This window comes from Dermacentor variabilis, chromosome 7, assembly GCF_050947875.1.
Source record: "Dermacentor variabilis isolate Ectoservices chromosome 7, ASM5094787v1, whole genome shotgun sequence".
Taxonomy (NCBI): domain Eukaryota; kingdom Metazoa; phylum Arthropoda; class Arachnida; order Ixodida; family Ixodidae; genus Dermacentor; species Dermacentor variabilis.
The window spans coordinates 108498449-108520305 of record NC_134574.1 but is presented as its reverse complement, the minus strand read 5'-3'; the positions used below and the strand labels follow the sequence as shown (position 1 = coordinate 108520305).

General features: G+C 47.0%; 1 protein-coding gene across 2 annotated transcripts in view; it reads left to right on the top strand.

The window, feature by feature from the left end:
• LOC142587011 (protein-cysteine N-palmitoyltransferase Rasp-like) overlaps positions 1 to 21845 on the top strand; it is a 54337-nt gene extending 32492 nt beyond the window's left edge. The window contains exons 6-11 of one of the 2 annotated variants that reach the window (XM_075697882.1): positions 276 to 391; positions 4748 to 4954; positions 8279 to 8314; positions 11687 to 11888; positions 19707 to 19851; positions 21559 to 21845. In XM_075697882.1, the coding sequence (XP_075553997.1) occupies positions 276 to 391; positions 4748 to 4954; positions 8279 to 8314; positions 11687 to 11888; positions 19707 to 19851; positions 21559 to 21727 (875 nt within the window). In that variant the 3' untranslated portion in view covers positions 21728 to 21845. The remainder of the gene's footprint in view (positions 1 to 275; positions 392 to 4747; positions 4955 to 8278; positions 8315 to 11686; positions 11889 to 19706; positions 19852 to 21558) is intronic. The other variant, XM_075697881.1, reaches the window with a different exon arrangement.
• The last annotated feature ends 12 nt before the right edge of the window (positions 21846 to 21857 follow it).

The following is a 21857-nucleotide window of genomic DNA, read 5'->3' as shown; positions in this document are numbered from 1 at the left end:
TCGCGCGAGAGTTGCGAAGCGTTCCCTCGTGCTGTTCGTGTTCACAGTTAAAGAACTGTAAATTACTCCCTTCAATCTATGTAACCCACTGTGATTTGTTTTTTTCATTTCTGAAAGTCTTCTTTGCCACCAGTCGGCCAATATGTAAACGGGGCCAGGGACTACTCAAGTTGCCAATGAGCAGCTTTTACCTTGGCCCCCTTCATTTGCTTGTAAATGGGCCCAAATGAAATGAAATGAAATGAAATAAGCAACATGCGCGTGCTTTCCCGCAGCTGAGCAAGACGAGACCGAGCTGCACGCCGCGGGTGATCGCTGGAGCCATCGCAACGTTGCTTCGTTCCGGCGCCCATTTCTTCTTGATGGAACTCATGGGCCATTTCTTCTACAGGTGAGCTGCAAAGGAGTCGGAATGCCTTTTTTTTTAATATGGACATAATGAGCACTCGAAGTTGAAAGCTTGAAAGTTTATTTAAGATAAGTAAGTTGTACAAATTCTAAAATAAGCACCTTTGGAACCCAATAAATTTGGTTAGGCGTCCGGCCCGTTGTTATAAAGAAACAACCCTTTTATGGGAGCTGCTATTTCCCAGAAATCAAGAAAAAGAAATGGGCATGGGCAGGGCATGAATCGAGGAAGGAAGATAACCGATGGTCATTAAGGGTTACGGACTGGATTCCAAGAGAAGGGAAGCGAAGCAGGAGGCGGCAGAGAGTTGGGTGGGTAGATTAAGAAGTTTGCAGGGACAACATGGCCACAATTAGCACATGACCGGGGAAGTTGGAGATGTATGGCAGAGGCCCTTGCCCTGCAGTGGGCATAAACTGGATTATTATTATTATTATTATTATTATTATTATTATTATTATTATTATTATTATTATTATTATTATTATTATTATTATTATTATTATTATTATTATTATTATTTTCCCACAGCACAATTACATGAAAGAATAGACAGCTAAAACATGGAGAAAGATAGGCTCTTGTTTTCAAATCGGGCCCTTTTATTGGCCTTCTTCCGGTGCTATAAAGCTCAAGTGCTGCACAAAAACGTGCATTTACGAATATTTACGATACAAAATTAGAGGCACGGAGACTGCAACAGCCAAAGTAAAGCTGAACAACTCTAGCTGTGTGATCGAAAGCTGGCATGAGTGCATTGAAATTATTCTTTTACTTTGCATAAATATTTTTATTTGCGTCTTTTAAACGGTAACGAAGGAATTCTGTCACGTTTACGTTGCGAAACTTGACCAATCCCCGTCGTGGGTACATGCCATAAAGTAAACAACAACAGCGACGTTATAGCTCTACTCCGGTATTGGATCACAGAAAGCTTTATTATTTATATTACTACTGCTCTCCCCGCTACGCCCGCCTCATTCCCGATCGTTCTGCGACCAGCTTCCTGACCAATCCTCCGTTCCGATTATGTATACCCTGGGATCATGATCACCATTATCATCACGGTCTTCTTTAGTCACGTGACATTATCTCCGAGGCGAAGTTCAAGTTACTTACACGCTGGTCGGGGCGCAGTAATCAAGGGAGGACCGCTTTATACGATTGGCTCGGTTGGTATAAATCGACTGGATTAATCGATTTATGCGATTATACGATTAGGCTCGGCCGACGTGAACGATGTAACTCTGTGGGCGCACAGAGGGCGACGCCTACTTGACCTCTGTGATCCTGGCGTTTTAAAAGCCAGCCGGTATAAATGACCGTTGCGGAGTCGTAGGATCAGCTTCGCTGACAATGGACACGGACATGGAAAGACGCGACGCAAGCGCTGTCGCTGTCTATTCTTTGCGTTTCTATGCGGTCAACATACTCCAACTCCCCCGGTCACGTATTCTTTGCCCAGATATGGTGACCACTGTAGAGTGGCGTAGATAGTTTTCACTTGACGCCACGGACAGAGCTTCTCACCTTGCTCGCTAACCCTACCAGGAAAGCCGCAATGACGTCAGCGCATCATCCGATTCCGCTTATCATGCCAACGTTGTCATACTGCGCCTCGATCTGCGAAGACGCTGACGGCACTGGCCCACTGCCAGTGGGTGCGGTGGTTTCAGTATTGAATTATTTGCTTCAATATATCGCGAAAAGAAAACACGTATACAGCTGCGCTAAAATATCGCATTAGGGAGTATTGTAATCGTCGGACAATCTTTCGTGGTATTTTGACTATTATAATTTTGGCGCTCGCTGCAAGACGCGCCCGTTTCGTTTGCACAGCTTCTCAGTGCGCTAGTACCCCAAGATGGCGGCCACAATGGCGCCGATGCAAACCGTCTACCTTGTAATTATTTCCTTTCATTTTTTTCGTTTCCTTTGCCCTTGGGGGTACATGCTCGCACAAAGTCTGGCCCGCGCTATTGCCAGGATTACCAAACCATCACAACATATTTATTTATTTATTTTTTTTTATTTATTTATTTATTTATTTATTTATTTATTTATTTATTTATTTATTTATTTATTTATTTCAACATGCTTCAGACCCGAAGGGCTATCGCAGGCATGCGCGGATACCAGCAAATGCGGAGATGGCAAAGAGAAAAAAAAAGCAAGAAACAGAAAACGAAACCTGCGTTAAAAAATCAGTGGTTAACAATATACGAGAGGGGACGAATGGATAATTTGCCTCAAGAGGGAGCCGAACCCACATTCCCGGCATTACGCGTGCGATGCGCTGCCATTGTGCTACCATGCATGAAGGCCGTCCTCCCTCCACTTTCCGGGGTGTGTCTGTGTGTGTGCTAGTTTATATGCACCATCGATGAAGCCATGAGAGTAGGGAGCTTACATGCCAGCGCTTTTTCATGGTGGTGACAGCCCTTGTAAAGGTATATTTGCCGCCACCAGCTAAATTGGCGGGCTAAGCTTTCCGACAAATCATACGATGCGGGAGACAAAATGGCGAAAGACCAACCGACAGACCACGTTACCCGCAACCCTTAGTGACGTGAAACTAATTAATTTTTTTTAATAAACGTTGGCCTAAGCTGCAGAGACATAGAGCGTGTCTCAGCGCAGTACACGGCACGTCTACGTTTTAGTTAAGCAGGCTAGTAAGCACAGTCTTTATCACAACACACTTCGAAAAACACCCTTTATATATCAGTTACAAATGAAAGGCACCGAGAAGGCTTAATGCAGGGGCCCTATAACGTAAAACTATTCCAATATGTTTTTGTTCCAATATACTGACGTAACTCTGATACTGACGTAACTCTGATAACTCAATATACTGACGTAATTTCCGTAACCACCGACGCAAGCGTCGAGCGGTCACCCGCAGAGTTGTCTGAACAGACCAATAAAACGTTCTCCTTGTTCATAGGAGGTCACTTTTGTTTGCTTGAAAAACGAATAACATTGCTTACACTGAGCGGCTTGTCTCGTCTAATTGGCTGGCAAGAGGCGAGGAGCACGCTAAAGTGGAGAGGGATTCGATGGGGCCGAGCCACTGCACTGAATATCAATAACCAGATGAAGGGGGTGGTGCCGGCGTCTGCGATCGGTCCACTTTTCCTTACTTAGCTTGGGGTAGCTGGTCGAAAATCGCGGCGGCATGCAACGGAGGCTTAAGAATGACACTAAAACGGACCCTCAGCAAAGCAGAGTTGGCATAATGCGGTCGTAAACGTTCCGAAACTGCTCGAAAACGTTACTCGACCACGCAAAAAGTTTTATTATGCGCAAATAAACCCATGCTCTCCGACAGGAGCAAGTAGCCAGTGACTCAGCGATTGGCGGCAGCCATCTTTTATTCCTTTCGGAAAGGGGCAGCCTGCGGCTATTCAGAAGAAAATTCAGTTTTGCATATTAATGCACTTTTAACGCGTACACGTCACTTTGACAAGGTGAGTTTTTGCGGCTTTTTGATGTCGCGTGACAGGCAAGTGAAGTGGGTCCAGCCCAAAAACTTTAGACCAATAGTCGAGGGCTAATAACGAAAAGGCGTCGAATCAGAAATAACTATTTTTCATTTGTTCAGTCGAATCATGCATAAGCAGTGGGTACACGCCATATCAGATGGGAAGCTATCGCGGTTTTCGTGACGTCGCGTTACACAGAGGTGAAGTGGGAGTGGTCCAAAAAAGTTTTTGACCCATCGCGGAGTGTCGATTGCAGAATTATAAGAGAAATTTTGGAATAATTTTACGTTATAGCACCCCAGTTCATATCCTTGGCGTGAGATAATGCTATCACGAGCACGTCAGCGTGCCTTATAACTTGTTGCTGTATACGTGTCGTACGACATGCAATGGAAAAGAAGTTTGATGTGTGAAAATAAAAGGAAAAGGCAACTAGTGTAATAAAGATGTGCGTGTAAGTTTCATGTACGCATTGGTATAAAATTAAAGAAATTTAATAGATCGCGTACCAACATGGGCAAATCACAGTCTGACAAGACAAAAGCCGGAATGCGCCGCGACTACTAGCGAGATTCGGGGCCAAAATGGCTGCTCACCAAATTTGGCGGTAAATAAGGGTCCAAATTTTGGCATTGACACCACCTCAGGATAGCGCTTGCATGTATAAGCTCCCTGCGTGGTAGAGTTAACTAGCGCCACTCAAGCCCATGGTGGTGGACATGGAGCATCCTTTAGACCGCACGCGTCGCGTAGTGCGTGAACTCAGGAGTAAGCATGTGGCTAATAAAGTACTTCAGAACACGCAGTATGAGATTATTTCGGCCTTCTTCATTTTCATGTTCTCGGTTCGCAGTTCGGCGATGTCCGAGTGGCCCTGGATGGTCGAGAAGATGGACCTCCCCAGCCTGGTGGGCTACGCCCTGTCCTTGTTGTTCGTCTTCTACGCGCGTTACCAGTTTACCTACAGCTTCTCCGGCGCCGTCGCCAACGCGGAAGGCGTCAAGATCCCGCCACGCTCTCCGTGCATAGCCATTATGCACCGGTGCTCGCACTTTTGGAGGTAAGTGGAACCTCGGCTCGTTGGACCATCGGGCGGACTGCGCTCAATACCTTCTCCGTTGCCTTTCACTTTAGACAATACCAGACGGCAGAGAGTTCTAGCTTGGCAGAGTACGCATTGCCTTTCATGGAATACCGGGTTACACAAGACGTGGAAGGCAGTAACTCTGGTAGCGACATCTTCAGCGCTGTTTCTTTTTTGTTTTCCGTTTTGCTTTTCCACGAGTGAGTATTCACGTCGAAGAAATGTTAAACACTGTATTTTGACGATTACGCCAAACGTTTTAGAAAAGCAGCGAAGAAAAATGTGCTCGCTTGCTGCAATGATACAACGATAGATTTGGAAGCGAAAACTGCTCGAGCCAGGATTAAGAAGTTGCCGATGTTTCGGGACCAGCTCGATCCCTTCCTCGTGGGTGACTGAAGCAGCCGAGTAAACAGCGTCCTCTAAGTTCCTGTCTTCTTTGTGCCGTAATTTGTAAGGTTTCCGATTAAGCTGATAAACTGTGTGCCACAAGATGGCACCACCAACGTGGCTGTTCACGTTTACGTCTCCGGTAACGCAGAATTCCATGAAGAGTTATGCTTATACGAACTCTCTAATAGACCGTTAGTCTGCTCTATAGTTCACGGAATATCGAAACACCAGAGATGTCTACGGCAGTGACAGCTCCAATAGCGCCCCCATGTGACGTTTTCAACTACAGCGCCTATAATAAACGTTATTTCAAAAAATAAATGAAGCATTCACCAATTAATGTTGCTTCCAACGCCTTTGCGCCATCACAAAGGTAGAACATGGTCGTTGCAGTTTGGTGTGCTCTGGTTACTGTAAGGCGATGAGCAAAACGAGAACAAGGTGAAAGCGAGAACCAACGTTTCGGCAAGTGGACACGAAACATGGGCTCCCACTTCCACCTTGTTCTCGTTTTGCGCATCGTCTTTAATTTCCATCTCCCGCCTTGCCCCTGTTTACCCTGGTCAATGTAAATGTCACAAGATTGTGCACCACCATAGCTGCTACGCACCTTTGTCTATCCGATGCTTTTCGATTCCATAATTACTACTGCGTTTTGTGGACAAGCTAAACCTATATGCGTCAACCAGAGCAGCGGAACGCTACAAATGAAGCAACTTCAATGTCAATGCTTGATTCCTCTTTCATAGGAATCGTTAGAAGACGAAAGTGAAACGTGTCTCCGCAGTAACTGTTGCATGCGTGCTTCGTGAACTCACGGTCCGTTGCAGCGAAAGGCACACGATTTGGAGTTCGGCGACCTTGTTGCATGTTTGCTTAGCGCGTGGCGTCCTGTTGGCGAACGGCGTCCTGCTGCCTAGTCGCTTCGGCGAAGGTACGAGCATTTTGGTGCTGCTATGTAGTGTCTTGGGCAGCCAATTGGGTTGCGAAGCGCTCAGCTTCAGGAATGCGACTGACAGAGTTTGCAGCGTGCGCCGCGAACGCGCGAAGGCGTTCTGCTTCACGCTGGTCTGTCCCTCCCCGGACCAAAGCGAGATTCGCCCGTCGACGTCGTTGCCTTTCTACGCCGCTTAGCGCAGCAGTTCTTTTAGTCGGTGCCGTCTCAAGCGAAGCAGTAGGCGGCGTGTAAGCACAGCCGATGCATGTTGATGTGCCGCTCCGTAGGCGACGAGGCGTCACCGGCTAATCGGACACGAAAGACAAACCATGTGCGGAAACTGCGTCGTCACCTCAGCGAAAGCACCGCCTACACTAGGTTACACCGCTTTGGGGCTTACGCAGCGCTGAGGCTACCGAAGCGCTCACTCTCAGCGCTCGTTAAGGCCGATCCACACGACGGACCAAGTCCGCGGGCCGATTGGTCACGTGATGCGACGTCACGGCCCGCCGCGGTTTGGTCCGGCGCAGAGCACATCCACACGGCGGACCGCCATAGCAGACTGCAGAGCAGACCGACCAGCTGCACTCTCGGCCAGAGTGTTATCATTGTTATCATTCTGGCTCGAGTCTCACAAAGCCGTGAACTGCTCAACGAGGTATACAAAATGAAAAATCCTCCTCGTCACTCCAAGAGGACACGGTGTTTAAAAAATATATCTGCTGCACGCACGTGTAGGCGGAACGGCGGACATGAAACGACTGGCTTGACTGGCTTTTGCTGAGCCGAAAACTAGATTGGATTTGGCTGAAGACACTCTGTTGCGGGCCAACATTCGTTGGCTAAGCCAAAATCGCTGCGGTTTGCATGCGGTCCTCCGCCAAAACGGAAGCGGGAAAAGCCTCGGCGATTTGTTGGACCGCGAGGGCCGCGGTCTTGCGCGGGCCAACGACGGTACGCTCGAACTGGTGGCGTCCTGTCACGTGATGCGCGGACCGCAGTCCAAAAGAGCAATTTGGTCCGTCGTGTGGATCGGGCTTTATGAGCGACAGTTAAATAAGACAAAAGCACTACTGCAAGTAAAAGTTTACTTATTTTGCAGCTTTTACCTTCCGCGTCTGGGCAAGCGCGAAATTGTCGCACTGGAAGCTGCGTCGATTCAACGTCTGTTCGGAGCAACTAAAAGTACTGCCAAACGCTGTCGGACTACTTGGCGCGGTAACACATGTGCAGAAGCTCCGCTCCCGCAGCTTTCCCTTCATAGCCACAGAAAGTTGTCTACAAGTATGAATGCGGTGAAGCGTCTCTTGAGGCCTAGTAGCCCTCAACGCGCGGGACGCGCATGCGCTGTCGATACCAGGACAGCACGGCGGTGACGACGGCACGGTCGCGCCTGGAGATTATTTACACATCAATGACATGACCTGTTGAGGGAGCCTACATGCAAGTCCTTGCTTGAAGGCGCGAGCCGTTTTCGTGGCCTGCCTGCCAGACGGCGTCAGCGTATTAGCTGAACGTTCAAACCGCCTTAGCGCCTCCTGACTGACCTTGGTTACCTATAGGTACATGTGCTTGGTGTTTTCAAATATAAGATATGCGCCATATGCGTCGAGCTCGGATACACAGCATGCTTGTGAATTTAGCATGGAGATTAATTTGCCTAACAACGCTTCAATTGCCTAGGAAAACTGCTACCAGATGGAGGGTCCTATTTATCTACAGGCAATAGCAATTTACAGAACTTTCGTCGCTTCTATCCGTCTTAATTTCGTTGTCTACTCTGTTACGAGTTGCTTTTTTTTCAAAGGGTAAAACCAAAAGTCTTTTAGGATCTATAGTAACGGATCATCAAACCACTGTGCTAGGAACACATGCGTAAGCGCCACGACCCTGTGCTATTGCAGGTTTGATGCACGCCCGGCTATAACGAAACATACGCCTCATTCGTTTTCACTCGTTATTCTTTTCAGGAACTTCGACCGTGGCATGCACCTGTGGATTCGAAGGTATGCAAGTGCAAGGTCTCGTCCGATGCAGTAGCCCAAACGCAAAGTCTGGTATAGCCAAACGCTGTTTCAAACACGTCGTACTTAATTCCCCTGCCTTCTGGACTGAACTGTTTTACCATGCATCACTATCCCATATAACATTCCCCTCCTTTGATCTGGACTCGACGCTTCAACCATGTGCACCCGTGAGCAAAAGTTTACGGACCACGGGGTCGACGAAAAAAACAGAATTTCTCCGTAATTAACACGCATAAACGGAAACTGTTGAGTGTACTAGAAAATGCGCAATGCCAAGTTTGGACTGCATTCTTTAATTTCAAATTCCATTAACTGACAGAGAAGAAAATGAGTTTTATTCCCCAATGCCTGGTCCGTATACTTCCGCTCACGGGCGTACGTCAATCTCCTGGGACTTGGCCTTTCGCTGTTTCAGGAATCTGTTTGAAGCTCTCGAACTGTGCTTCGGGTAACACCTAAAGTGGTACACGGAGTTAAGTTTTTTAAACAAAATAGTAGCATTATATTGTCAAGGCAGCAACACCCATGTTTTCCTCGCACTAATATGGTTCCTGCGATGACAGTGACGTGTCCCGCTTCCATGTGCTCGGCTAGTGACTTCGCGGAAAAAGGATAGGTTCTGAGCTCAGCTCCAACCCACAGCGTGTTTCGTTCTGTTGCTTTTTTTTTCATTTCGTTCTTTAGAAAGAAAAACTTTCTAAGGCTTGAAGGAGTGTGCTGATCTAGGCTGGTTGGTACATCATTAGGACGGGGACAAACAGCGCCTGGGCGGGACGCAATGAGGACGACAGATTAGGCGTTGTTTGTTCCCGTCCTAATTTCTAAGGCTTAGGTTCTCTTTAGCAAGTAAGCCCGCGTAATCACCCTGGCGGCTTTACTTAACTTTCGCGTAGTTAACAATTTACTCGTTAGCGTTTGGATACCGCGCGAATACCACCTTCAGCTGCCTATTTCTCATGTAATAAAATATGGGACGTGACATTGTCAAGCATTATCCGTAATTATTCGGATTATCCGTAACCTCTTCACCATCATTTCTAACCGCCACGCCCAAAAAAAAAGAGAAAGGTGAATTGAGTCTGTTTAGTGGGCTGTTTTTGTCAGCTCTGTGAGGATAATCTCACTACCATATTTTCTCGTTGTTTCGTTTCTTTTATACCTGATGTCAAAACATTTTCGGAATTGCGCCATAGGTGGCAGTTTAAGTTTCGGAATCAGATAGGCGCAGCTTCATTCTAAAAGATTATATGCACATAATAAAACGAACCTTTATTTGCCCAATGAAATCTTCGCCTAAATCGATTCCATGTGCACAGCCCGTCGCACCCGCGCACTTTTATATAATCAATTTATTCAATATATATCTCCTAAATAGTATAGCTAGTTTAATTAGTTCCCCGTTTCCTATTGTCCTGGCAGCCTTCTCACTTGGATACGGGCGTAAATGTTTTCAGCGTATAATGGGTTACAGCCCGCAAAGCAAGGGAAACCACATAAGTTAGTTTCTCCACATGAGTCTGCTTATTTTGCAGGAACCTTCGACCAATGGCTTCGAGAGGGGCAAGCGCTTGCGCATAGAATTCTTTTTCCTTTTCCCTTTTTTATAACGTAAAACTTCATTACAATCGGTCACAGGGGGTCGCTTCCTAAAGCCGCATGCATGTAACGAAAACGGTTTATATATCATTACTGCTTATATATTTGCAACCGCACTGCTCCCGCACCTGACTTTGGTAATCATTGTGTAAAGCTAAGAAGCCATTGCTCGATCATGGATGGGTCACGTGCACAGATGGCGCCACTTTCGCGCCACGCATGACGCAATAAGAGTTAAATTTAGCCTCGTGCGAGGCGTTCGGAGAGAGTATAGCTCGGTAGTGCGTTTGCCCATCCATGCAGGAATTGTCGCGTTTGACAGAGCCCACTAATTAATGCTACAGTAGGTACAATTTACCATACTCGTACAGGGGGCTTATCGGGAGTTACAATGCCTACAGTTGTGCTGTTGGTTGAACAAATTTCACGCTTGCACGGCTATATAGGCCTTATAACATCTGATGAGCGCAGGTTTCACGATGATTCCCGTTCGGATCGACAAACACACTGCCGAGCTAGGCTCTCCCAACGCCAAGCGAGAAGATAAATTTGACTCCGGCCGCGTCATGAGTGGCGCGACAACGCCGCCATCTGGTCACGTGGCACGTGATCGAGTAATGGCTCCTTTCCTCTGCACATTATCAAAGTGAAGCGCGTCGGTACTACGATTGCCAAAATAAAAGCCGGTTAATTCGGCTTTGGTTATCTTGATCTCGGTTAATTAGAATGCGCTGTGTCCCGGCTGAATGCGAAGTCACAGCTAGAAACCGTACTTGGCTATGGAAGGAAAACTCACTTAGTTCGAATGCGAAAGCTTGTCGCTTCGGTTATATATAACTATATTTGCCACGGGCGCCACCAAGGGCGCCCCCTCGTACGCGCGGTGACTACTAAAAGCTTGAAAACACAATACAATCAAGAGACGGCACCATTGGTTCCCTAGGCGACGACAGCGACTGCTGCAACCTGTCCTGTAATGATGACAACGACTTGCGCTTTGCCCTGGGCGATGTATCTTTTGACGATTTTGTCAGCACCGATGACAGCGTCGAGGTCCGTGGGCCACTGACCAACAACGTCACGGATAGTTATTGCAATGCCATATTGAAGTAGTCTGTATATGACGAAATATTTGAAGCATTAAAAATTTTGAATTCGTAAATTTGGCCAGCGCTTGGTAATTCGAAGTTTCGAATATTTCGACCAAAATTTGCGGTCCCGCAAGAATGAAGTTAACGAGAGTCGAGTGTAACATCTGTTGGTTATATGCGATTTTAGCAAGCGATTGTAAAGACGCTTCACGTCAAAACAAATGCAACAAGAACAGCGATATAGCCAAACGTGGGGGGGGGGGGGGGGCTTCATCGCTGTTCGCTGTTTAGCGCCCCTCCCCCTACGTGCCCAGTGTAGCCAGAGGGATTCACCGCGCACGTGCTCTGCCCCCACCCCCGCCGGAATTTATGTTTTAGCATGGGAAGCAAGGTTTGGGTACGGGCTAGTTGGTATTCCATGGTATCATTAGTATGGGACCTGCCCAGCCCCTTGGCCACCCCTCCCCTCCAGCTCACGCTCTTCGTACCCGGTCAAGTTCATACCCCCTCCCCCCGAATAAAATTCCAGTGAACGCGAGATACGAGATGGCTTATGTGGGGGGTGGCAGACAGTAAAGAAGGGAGGGTCACCTCGCGTGGTTGCGCAATGACTGGGTCGCATCGTCTCATACCCTTGCTGTAACTGTGCCGTCTGTACCCGCAGCTACATCTACGAACCGGTCGTGCGTGGCAACCGCATACCGTTCCGGTTGGTGCTGGGCGCGGCGGTGGCCTTCACCTTCACCTGGCTCTGGCACAGCATGCACATGCACGACGGCATCTGGTGCATGCTCAGCGTTCTCGGCATCGCCATCGAGGTGATCACCGCAGAAGCCAGGAAGTGGACGCACATCAAGAGCTTCGAGGTATGACATGTATTCATTTTTTTTTTACACCGCGCTCCCCCGAGAGGCTCGGCTTCCCGGTTCCCAAGACTGACGATCTGCAGGACTTCAATAAAGCTTTACCATACCATACCATACCGCGCTCTTTTTGGCGCCACCATGTTTAATCGTTTGGTGATCCGCGCCGTCCCTACACGATTCATGCGGTGGCGAGTCGTTTGAGAAAGGTCTCCACTTGGGCGCTGTCGTGTAGACACCGGGATCGTGCGCCATGATTGCGAAATATCATCTCACGACTCACGAGGGAACGCTGTTGAAGAACACAGAGCACTTCGGTCTATGGGGGTTGCTACCCTCCAGTTGAAGAGAACTGTCGAACTGAGTCGACATGAAGGACCATTGCTGGAGTCTAGTTGGGCTGTCCTGTAGAAAATCGTATGAGAACAACGGAAGCTGGTAAATGCTATGGCCCGTTCGAAAATTATTGGCTGCTATGCGAAGCATCGTCCTCGTGGAGAACCCTCCTTGGCCTTCAAGCCGTTTCGTGGCTTTCTTTCTAAACGGCCACTTTCACGTAAGTGCGACTGGAGAATCGCATCTGTAATGGGGCGCTATGGAGACGCAGCGCACTAATGCTCGAGACGAGGGTTAATCAGATGCACTGGGTCGTCTCGTGCAGTGGCCGCCCCTACACGTCAAGGTTAGATAACAAGAAAGTTAAGACAGTTGATAGTGTATGTTCTCCTCCGCTGACCTCAAACTGGTTCCACGTGTATACGGTGTGTTATAGTATTGCCGTAATTCATGCTCTGCTACACGTGACAAACTGTACGCTGGCGCACTGCTGTAAACGCGGCTCGTGAAATTCGTGTGAGCTGTCGGGGAGCGTCGTCGTGTCTATTCCCCCGGCGTTATGACGCTATAGGCGAAACATTCTAAATTTCCCATACGAAATGAACTGACATTGATATTAGATCTCTCATTTTCGACTCGAAAAATCGCTATTCGAAGCTGTCGAATACCGGTTTGTCGGAATATTGCATAGTTACAACAACGGTTCTTGCGGTCTATGTAGAAAGATTGGCGCAAGCGGTGACTCTTCCGAATAATACTGTGGAGTCGGAACCGCGCGATTGATGCACAGACACACCATTTTTTTTTCTTTTTTAAGCAAGCACAGGTTGGAGTAGGGTTCTGCACCAGAGTGTTCAGTCGTGCATTAAGCATGCCTGGCCTTAAGCAGTTGACAAGTTTGTCTCTGCTTAACCAGATAAATATATTATTTGTCCGATTTCAGTATGTTTCCTTTAAAACTTTGAGTGGCGCCTTAGTATTACGGAGTACCATTGTAGCGCATGCAGACGAGGGCGCAAGAAGGCACGTGAAAGGCTCAGACGCGACGTAGTACTACCATTTGGCTCCTTTTAACAAGCGCAACGCTGTAGTGCATGCACGTGATCACGTGCTGTTAGCTTATTCTGTTATCGTCATTGCTATGGCACACCGGATACGATGACGTTTCAGTTGTTTCGCATTCACAAGCTTTTCACTCTAGCTGACATCCGTTTGCTAACGCCGCTACGAGTGTAAAAGAACGTAATTAAGCCTTCTTGCCCTTTCCAAACGATCTCCACGCAATCTTTCATTTTCGTTCTTTTAGAAATTGAAAATATTTGCTATTCGAACCGATTTTCGAATCTCGCTTTTCCTACATTCTTGTATTCGATTCGAACGTATTGGTATTCGAAAATCCCTATACTTTGTGGGCAAACGCTACTTGACTGGACGTGGGGTAGGGGGGGGGGGGGGGGGCGCTGGTTGGAGATTCCTGGATCGGAGATTGGTGAACCGTAGTGATTGAGAACGCGCCATGAATCGAACTTTCTGCTGTCTTTAGTAATGTCAACTTCGTGTGTAAAAGTATTTAAAAGAAAGGTTAAAGCACGAGAACAGTTAGCACGCTGCCACCACTTTGCTTTAAAGGTAACGCTCAAATCCTCTTGGGACCCGAAGATGGCTCACGCACAAACTCGCTTATCGAGGCGTTCCTTTACTGCTAATGTGGAGTGGTACGTTACGAGCGCGTGAAAGCAAATTTTAAAGCATTAGCTCTTTCTTAGCTCGTTCATCAGTTTCACGCCGTCAAGCGGGCCTCGATGTGCCCTATTGATGTTTGTGGCTGACGGACGTGTTTTTGCATCGATCCGTGTCGGCGACGAAAACATTAGTTTTTTTGTGCATGCTTTAATCTTGCGCCTGATTTTTTTAATAATTTATTTTTTATTCTTTAAATTTTAATTTGCTAGTTTTCTGTATTTCTTCTTCTTCTTTCGTGTGCACGGGTGTGTTTCGTGTATATTTGGTATTTTAGGATAGTCAGAGCGTCCTTTCGTGCTGCGTGTTTCAACACGTGCAACCGTGTGGGACGTTAAGTCTGCATAGCCTTTAAATAGTAGTTTAGAAGTGGCAAGAATATTAGCTATTAGTGGTTTTGTTGTGTCTGCATGGTATCGGGAATGTGGCTTTGGTGGACAGTGAGAGCGTGGCCGTGTGCTTGAACACGTGTAATACCTTAAGTATTTATTTATTTATTGCTTTTAAAACACCGGTGATAATTACATTGAGAGCATTTCAGCGATTTACATTCTATGTGCGCCGGCCTTTGCTCGTGGGCACGTGCTCTGAATCGGTGTTTGCATTAGAAAAAGCTAAGTGCAACACATGGCAAGAAAGACGGTAAAGCGAGCAGTGTGCAGTGTTGCTCATTGCAGACGAGGGGAAGGATGGAGAAGCGATCGCCAAACGACAGAAAGCATCACGAGAGCGCAGGCAGGCAAAAAAAAGTGCAGCGGCCGCAGGATGAACTAGCCACCAAATGGAATATATACCCGGAGAAAAAATCTGTGGTTCAAATACTGGTTCAAGCAAGGTGAAAGGTTAAAGTGTTGGTTGGTTCTCAGAGATACGGCAGAAAAAGAAAGACCGCACCTAGAATATTTTGGAACCACATAAATTCATTAGGCAGGAAGTCTGGAACAATACAGCAACATATTCTAGACGAAGATGAAAACAAACTGGAAGGGGGCGCGGCACGAAATTACATCCGAAAAATAACAGCCGAATCTTCCCAAGGCAATGACGAAGTTCTATTTGAAGAAAAAAAAAGAACAAGAAAGAGAACCAGATAGAAAATGAGCTGGTGCTGACAAACTTCAACTGCAAGAAAACCGAAGAGAAAATTCCTAAACGCACAGCCACAGGGCTAGATGTGGCTTCTGTTAAACTGATCAATGAACTAGGACTACAAACTAAGGCAGCTCTGTTGGAAGCAGTAGAATAAACATTAAAACATTCAAGAATACCAGACAGTTGGCGACAAAGTATAATGAACTTAATTTATAAAGGTAATGGGGAAAATCATCGAGTTCACTCATACAGACCGTTGACCATTACATCGGTAATATAGAGGTTAGCAATGCAGGCGATTGAATTAAAGCTGGAAGCATGGGCGGAGAATAATGGCGCATGGGGAGAACGTCAGAATCGGCAGGTGCCTGGATGATAACTTCCTTGTCCTTACTCAGTGTATTGAAATATCCAAAGTAGAAAAAAGACTGTTATATGGGACCCTTTTAGACATTACAGGAGCGTATGACAAAGTAGACAGCAACATTTTGTGGGATATTATGGAATGGGAAGGCTTATCTGACGATTGCATACAGCTTTTGAGAGACATTTACTTAGAAAATACCGTTTGCGTTGAATGGAAAGGGATAGGGAGCGTGCAGAAAGTTGATATCAACAAGGGTCTGAGGCAGGAGTGCCCTTTATCACCACTGCTGTTTTTTGATGTACATGGTGAGGATGGAGACGGCGCTAAAAAAAAAGTAATATTCGGTTTAAATCTTTCATACAAACAGCCGGGTACAGTAGTAGAGAAGCAGCTTCCAGGTTTATTTGATGCCGACGACATTGTATTGCTAGCTAACAAGCAAAGTGATTTGTAACGTCTGGCTAATATATTTGGACAAGAAGGCTAGAATTAGGTCTGAAATTTAGCGTTAAAAATCAGGTGTTATGGTATTCAATGAAAACAGTGAACAAACAGACATTATCAATACAGAGCCAGGAAATATCTCAAGTAAAAGAATAAAGAAACCTTGTTACATGGATAAACGAAGGCAATAGATAAATGGAAACACAGGAAAAAGCAATGACAGCAAAAGCGAAGATAAATGCGGCCATAGTGAGACACAGAATGCTATGAAATACAATAAGTACGAGGTGCTCCGGGGTATGTGGAAAGTTATGATTCCAGGACTAACATTTGGAAATGCGATCAGGGGCACAATTAGGACTCGATGGCAATCAAATGTCAGTGGGACGCCTCGCATTGGGCGCTCAAGGGAAGACTACAAATGAAGCTGTGCAGGGTGATATGGCCTGGACAAGTTTTGAAATAAGGGAAGCTCAGAGTAAAATTGATTATGAAGAACGAATGAGGAATGTGGAAGGAAGTAAATCGGCTGGAGAGTGCTCAGGTATTTGTACAGGGAAAGCATTGATTCTCGGTGGACAAAAAGAACCAGGAAGCTTACCAGCAAGTATGCGACCGGTATGGTGAGCAACATGCCAACGAAGAACGTCAAGCGGAAGTCAGAGAGGCTGAGACAATCGCGTGTGTGGCGGCAATGGCAAGGAAACCCGCTAAGAGTTACTACCTAAGAGGTAATAAGGAAATGATAAAAAAAATTTACGATACCTCAAAGAATATCTCATTACTTTTCGAAGCGAGGTCAGAATGCCTTAGAACACACACTTACAAAGCGAGAAACAACAAGGAAGAAGAAGCATGTGCTTGCTGCGGTAAAGATAGGGAAACGGACCCGTAGCCACTCAGGACAACAACAACAAAAACGATGGAGCATGTTTCATTCCAATGTGAACGTATCTGCCCAGCACTCGATTTAGGCAGGTCCGGCCTTTTTGAAGCCCTTGGGTTCAGCGAGAGCAGGGGGAAAGTAAACATGTCCGCAGTAGAGGTTAGTAAGAGGTGATCTGAAGATTGGTAGAAGTACTAGGGAAACGACAAACAACGGAGGCGTACAAAAATAAAGTTTCTGATAGAGGCTCAGAAAGTTTGGTGATGGGAATTCTTCGGGTTTTTTTCCCTTTCTTTTTAACATAGGTAGGACATTAGGCAATATAATAGCAAAAGCTTGGTGGCGCAATCCACCGCCCCGTTCCAAAGGGGACGCTCATAGCAACCATCCATCCGTCACGGGCATCCACCGACTACGCCCGCAGTGTTGTGGATGTTTTGCTGCGGTCATCGGTCATCCCTCGCCTTTCCCTTCGTGAGTCGGTCGCAGCTCTGGCGTTCGGCGCCGTGTCTCGTTAAACAGAGAGATTAGAGAATTTTAGTGCGTCCAGTATTCCGGCAAGCGCAGGCGGTTTGCCGGATGAGCGGGAGCGTAAACGTGAGCGGCAATATTGGTGGCGCCAGCTGGTGGTGCAAAGCTCAACCACATAAACAGAGAGCCAATTACTATATATTTTTCTGAGCACGGGTGTAAATTTTCTACAGCGGCGTAAACGTGTTCGCAATTACGCCGTTCCCGAAAATTTGCACCAGCAGGGAAGTAGAATATAGTAAGTTATTGCAATCTTAGCTCTGTGTTTGTCTGGTTGAGGTCTACGCCACCAGACGGCTGCACCGCTCCAGCCGCTCACGTTTACGCCCCCGCAAATCCGGCAATCCACCCAAACCACCCCCGTTTACGGACAGGCTAAAAGTTATCTCGTGTTTACCATCGCGGCGTGTTTAACAGTCGCATTACACACTCGTAAACGTCGTATAAATTTTTGTTTTTCTGTTTTATTTTTGTCTAAATTCCAGAAGCAGCATCTCCATGTTCGGGGACAAACTAACTATCCCGTGTTTAGGATGGCGAAAACTTATTTTTGATTGATAACCGCAGAGGTAAAGACGGAAAATAATGCGGTTGGTATCCATGCTGACGCGACTTTCTGGATTTTCGTGTCTTCTCCCGGTACTGGAAAGGCACTTCGTGGTCGGTTTTCTTTGTATGTGACGACCATAACGGCCTATACCAAGTTAGTTTCAATATTATCGACAGCCGACGGCAAAAAAATTTAGCTACATCCCTTTCCACAATTCCGTACGCATCAGACATCGTAGCAGGGGTGAATATGTTATGTAATCGCTTCCTATAATCCTTGACAACATAAGAATTATGAAGTCATATGTGCACTGCCCAACTCGAACACAATTTGGATAGACGCGCCCAGCCAATTAGTTTCGCTTACTTGCCTGGCGACGAACGTTTTCAAATTTTCAAAGCAGTTGTTTTCTCTGTACAGATTGGTACTCGCGAGAACAAGTGCCCTTAGTGGAGAAAAGAGTAGAAAAAAAATGCAAAAGAACAAAAGGAATCAAGTCGGCTTTTTAAAAGGACAACTTTCCTGACGAAGAGAGAGAGAGAGAGTGAACTTTAATGAGCATCAGCAGTTCAGTCGGCTGGGCCTTGGCCCAGCCGACTGAACGTCCCACGACGTCCCACGATGGGACGTCGAGGTCTTGCCTCTTCGCCGCTTCGTAGGCCTGCTGGGTCGCCCAGAGTTGGTCGTCGAGATGGGAGCTGCGCAGGGCGGCGTGCCATCTCGACGAGAGGGTCACGGGATTAAGGTCTGGTTACTGATGACGTTTTTTTTTTTTTTGACAGAGCATATTTAGGTAGCATCTGTTGTTCTGTTGCGTGGTTCGGTAGGGAACAGAGTCCGCAAGCGGCACATCAGGAGCGGTAGTAGAGATGGCAATACCTATATATGCTGGCTCGTTACATGCATGCTGTCCTGTGTTGAGCCATCTATAGGGCGATGACGCCATCCGCGAAACGGATGTCTGCGGGAGATATACGAAAACACCGCCTCTGCGGTAAAAGGAGATGCATACTATAAGATTTAGACCGATCGCGTTTCCGGCTAGTGACTGGCCCAATAGGGGGAACGTCAGTGTAGGTCAGCCAAAAATATTTTAAAGATATTCAATAATAAGAGAAAGTTCATTCAAAAGCAATGATTCCTTCACTGATGGTGAAGAAATGATTTATGGCGTTTGATTACAGAGATAAATGTGCTTACAAGCAGGTTCGAAGCTTTCCGTAGCATTTATTGAAATGAAATCAAATCAAATTTGTTTATTTGCAGGAAGAATACACTATTTTAGCGGGAGTCAACGGACAGACTTCGTGTTAAGGCACCAGAAAATTCCAGCAGTCATTCTCCGTGCACATTACTGCAACTGGGAAGACTTAAATTGTCATTGTTTGTCAAGCGTATAAACGTGGAAAACGAATAATATGCTATTAGGAAAAGAGTATTCGTAATCTATCTTGAGTAATCAACAAAGCGATCTGGTAGTATTTTCGTTCGATAGTATATTAGTGCTGCAGTTTCGATATTGTCACGGCGCATTCAACGAGTTTTCCTACGGACGCGACGGTCGACACTGCAGTACAAAAATTCAAGACGAGCACTTTTTATTTTTTCTTGTAAAACGGGGGAAGAGGGCAGGGAGGTGGGGCACCACAGCTCAGGCCCGTCTCTGCGACAAAAGACGTCGCCACGAAAGGTGTACAATTTCAAAGCATCACACTCCTCTCGAGGCGGTGGTCCGGACTGATATCTGTTGCCACGAGAACCGTCAGCGTGCCTTCGTTTGTTCGTAACGGCATGAGTGAATGCAGCCCTGGATATCCGAAACGAACTGCGTGCGCGTGCCCCAATCGGCTAACATTGTGTTCTCTCCTGTCCCAGGGCCGCTACCTGGCGTCACCCGAGCGGATGCGGCGGGTCCAGGCCCTGCTGGGATCTCCGCACTTTCTGCTCACCATTATCGCCTCCCTCTTCCACTTGGGAGAGCTGGAAGTAATCCTCGTCATCTTCAGAAGGGTCGTCACCGGTAAGCCCGTTACCACGTGTCGAGTTACGTGCAGGTGGGTTGTTGTTGTTGTTGTTGTTGTTGTTGTTGTTGTTGTTGTTGTTGTTGTTGTTGTTGTTGTTGTTGTTGTTGTTGTTGTTGTTGTTGTTGTTGTTGTTGTTGTTGTTGTTGTTGTGCGAAAGCATTTTTTTACGTACCCTTATTCCACATTGCCGAATGTAGTTAGTTATTTGAGCATGAAGCTGTACCACTGTAATAACTCTGCAAAAGGGCGCATGACGCATGCAATACTGTATTTTATTTCGTACTTATCTAATTCTTTACACCTGCTGCTTAAATGCAGGAGCATGTTCACATGGCATCACGGTATACGACGCAGATGGAGCGATGACTTGTGGCTTAATTCGCTTCCGGGCTCAAATTGACTTGCACACTTACCTGGTTGTGGACTCTCTGTTGTGTATCCTGAATGGCGAGGCCTTTAGCGGAGGCCTCTAGGGGCACCGCGCGAGTAACCGTCAGCGCTTTAAGTGCGTTCGTGAAGTGCTGCCACCCACCGAGAAGGATGAGCGTAAAGCTCAGTCTGCGCATGAACATGTTGTATTGGCGATGTGGAAGAACTTTATTTCGTTTTCTTGAACGTTTACATCTTGTCTCGTTTGCGTTCGTTGTCCCCTGAGAGAGACAGCAGGAAAGAGAAAAGGAAGGTAGGTAGGTTAACATAGGTTGAACCTCTCATGGTTGGCTGCCCTACTCTGGGGAAGGGGAAGCAGGAATGAGAAAAAGGTACAGGAAAGGGATGAGAAGTGGTGCGCGCGTGCGAGACGCAACAGCGTTCATCGTGTAATTATAGGTGGTCGCCCAGTCGGGTCGTCTTTAAACATGTGCAGCAGCACTCTTGTGGCAACCTGTGCGGACGGCAACGGTCGAGCCCATGTGGTCTCCATACAGTTGGCTTAAAACAGAGCGCAAAGTTAGTAGTTAATCATCGAAACAAGGGCTAGCAGAGCAGAATGTGTCCTATCCATGGTATCCTCGAATCAAAGATACACCTGCGGTATACCCTGTCCATCAGTGCCAACGCGAAAACAGCTAGGTCAAGGGACAACAGCGTTGTCCCTTGACCTGCAACTACGTCCAGCAGCTGTGTTAGCGCAGTACCAAGAGATGATGCTGTGCCGTTTGTGGCCCGGAGCCGCCATCGACCAACTCCTACGCGTTCCTATACATCGGAATGACCGCGGACCCCACGTGTGACATGCACAGCTGCGACCCCACATGCGCACACCTTCTATGTGTCTGCCCGCACTGCCGAGAGGCAAGCAATCTTCAAACTTCCTGATAGACTCGACAGTCGTCCGCTCCCAGCGCAGAAAGTTCTAGGGCGGTGCTGCCAAAGTAATTCCGCACGTAAAGCATTTATACTGAAGTTACCGAGGTTTACATGCCTACGTAATGCGCTTCTAAGAACGCTGACTGGTACTGCTGGATTGTGTACGCGGTTCACTTTGTTTGTACTCTTCTCTCTATTCCTTTCTGTTCACTTGCCCCATTCTTCGCGTGCAGAATAGCCGACCATCACTACCTCTAGTTAACCTCCGCTGCCTTTCTACACATTATTTCTGACTCACTTGATTCCTTAGCTTTCTTTCTTCTTTTTTCCCCTCTCGTTTGCACTGCACAAACTGTCGTAGTTCTAACATGGTTGCACTCTTTCTCTACTTCCAGGCTTTCCTTTCCCTTTAGTCCCCATCTTGGTGGGCCTCTACAGCGCCTGCAATGTTGCCTTGGACGTGGCCGAGTGGGAAGCCATAGCCAACAAGAAACGACTTTCCTCGCGAACTACTTAACCGCGCGGCGCTACAAAAGTGTCTTGAACTGCAGCGATCGTCTTTGAATAAAACAGTGTGAAAGACGAGCCGAGCGAGCGGCCCCTGTCCCATGTCCCACCCTACGCGCTATTTTTCTCAAAGGCATTACCTTACCAGGTGGTGGTAACAACTTTATCAAAATTCTACTCGTGTAAG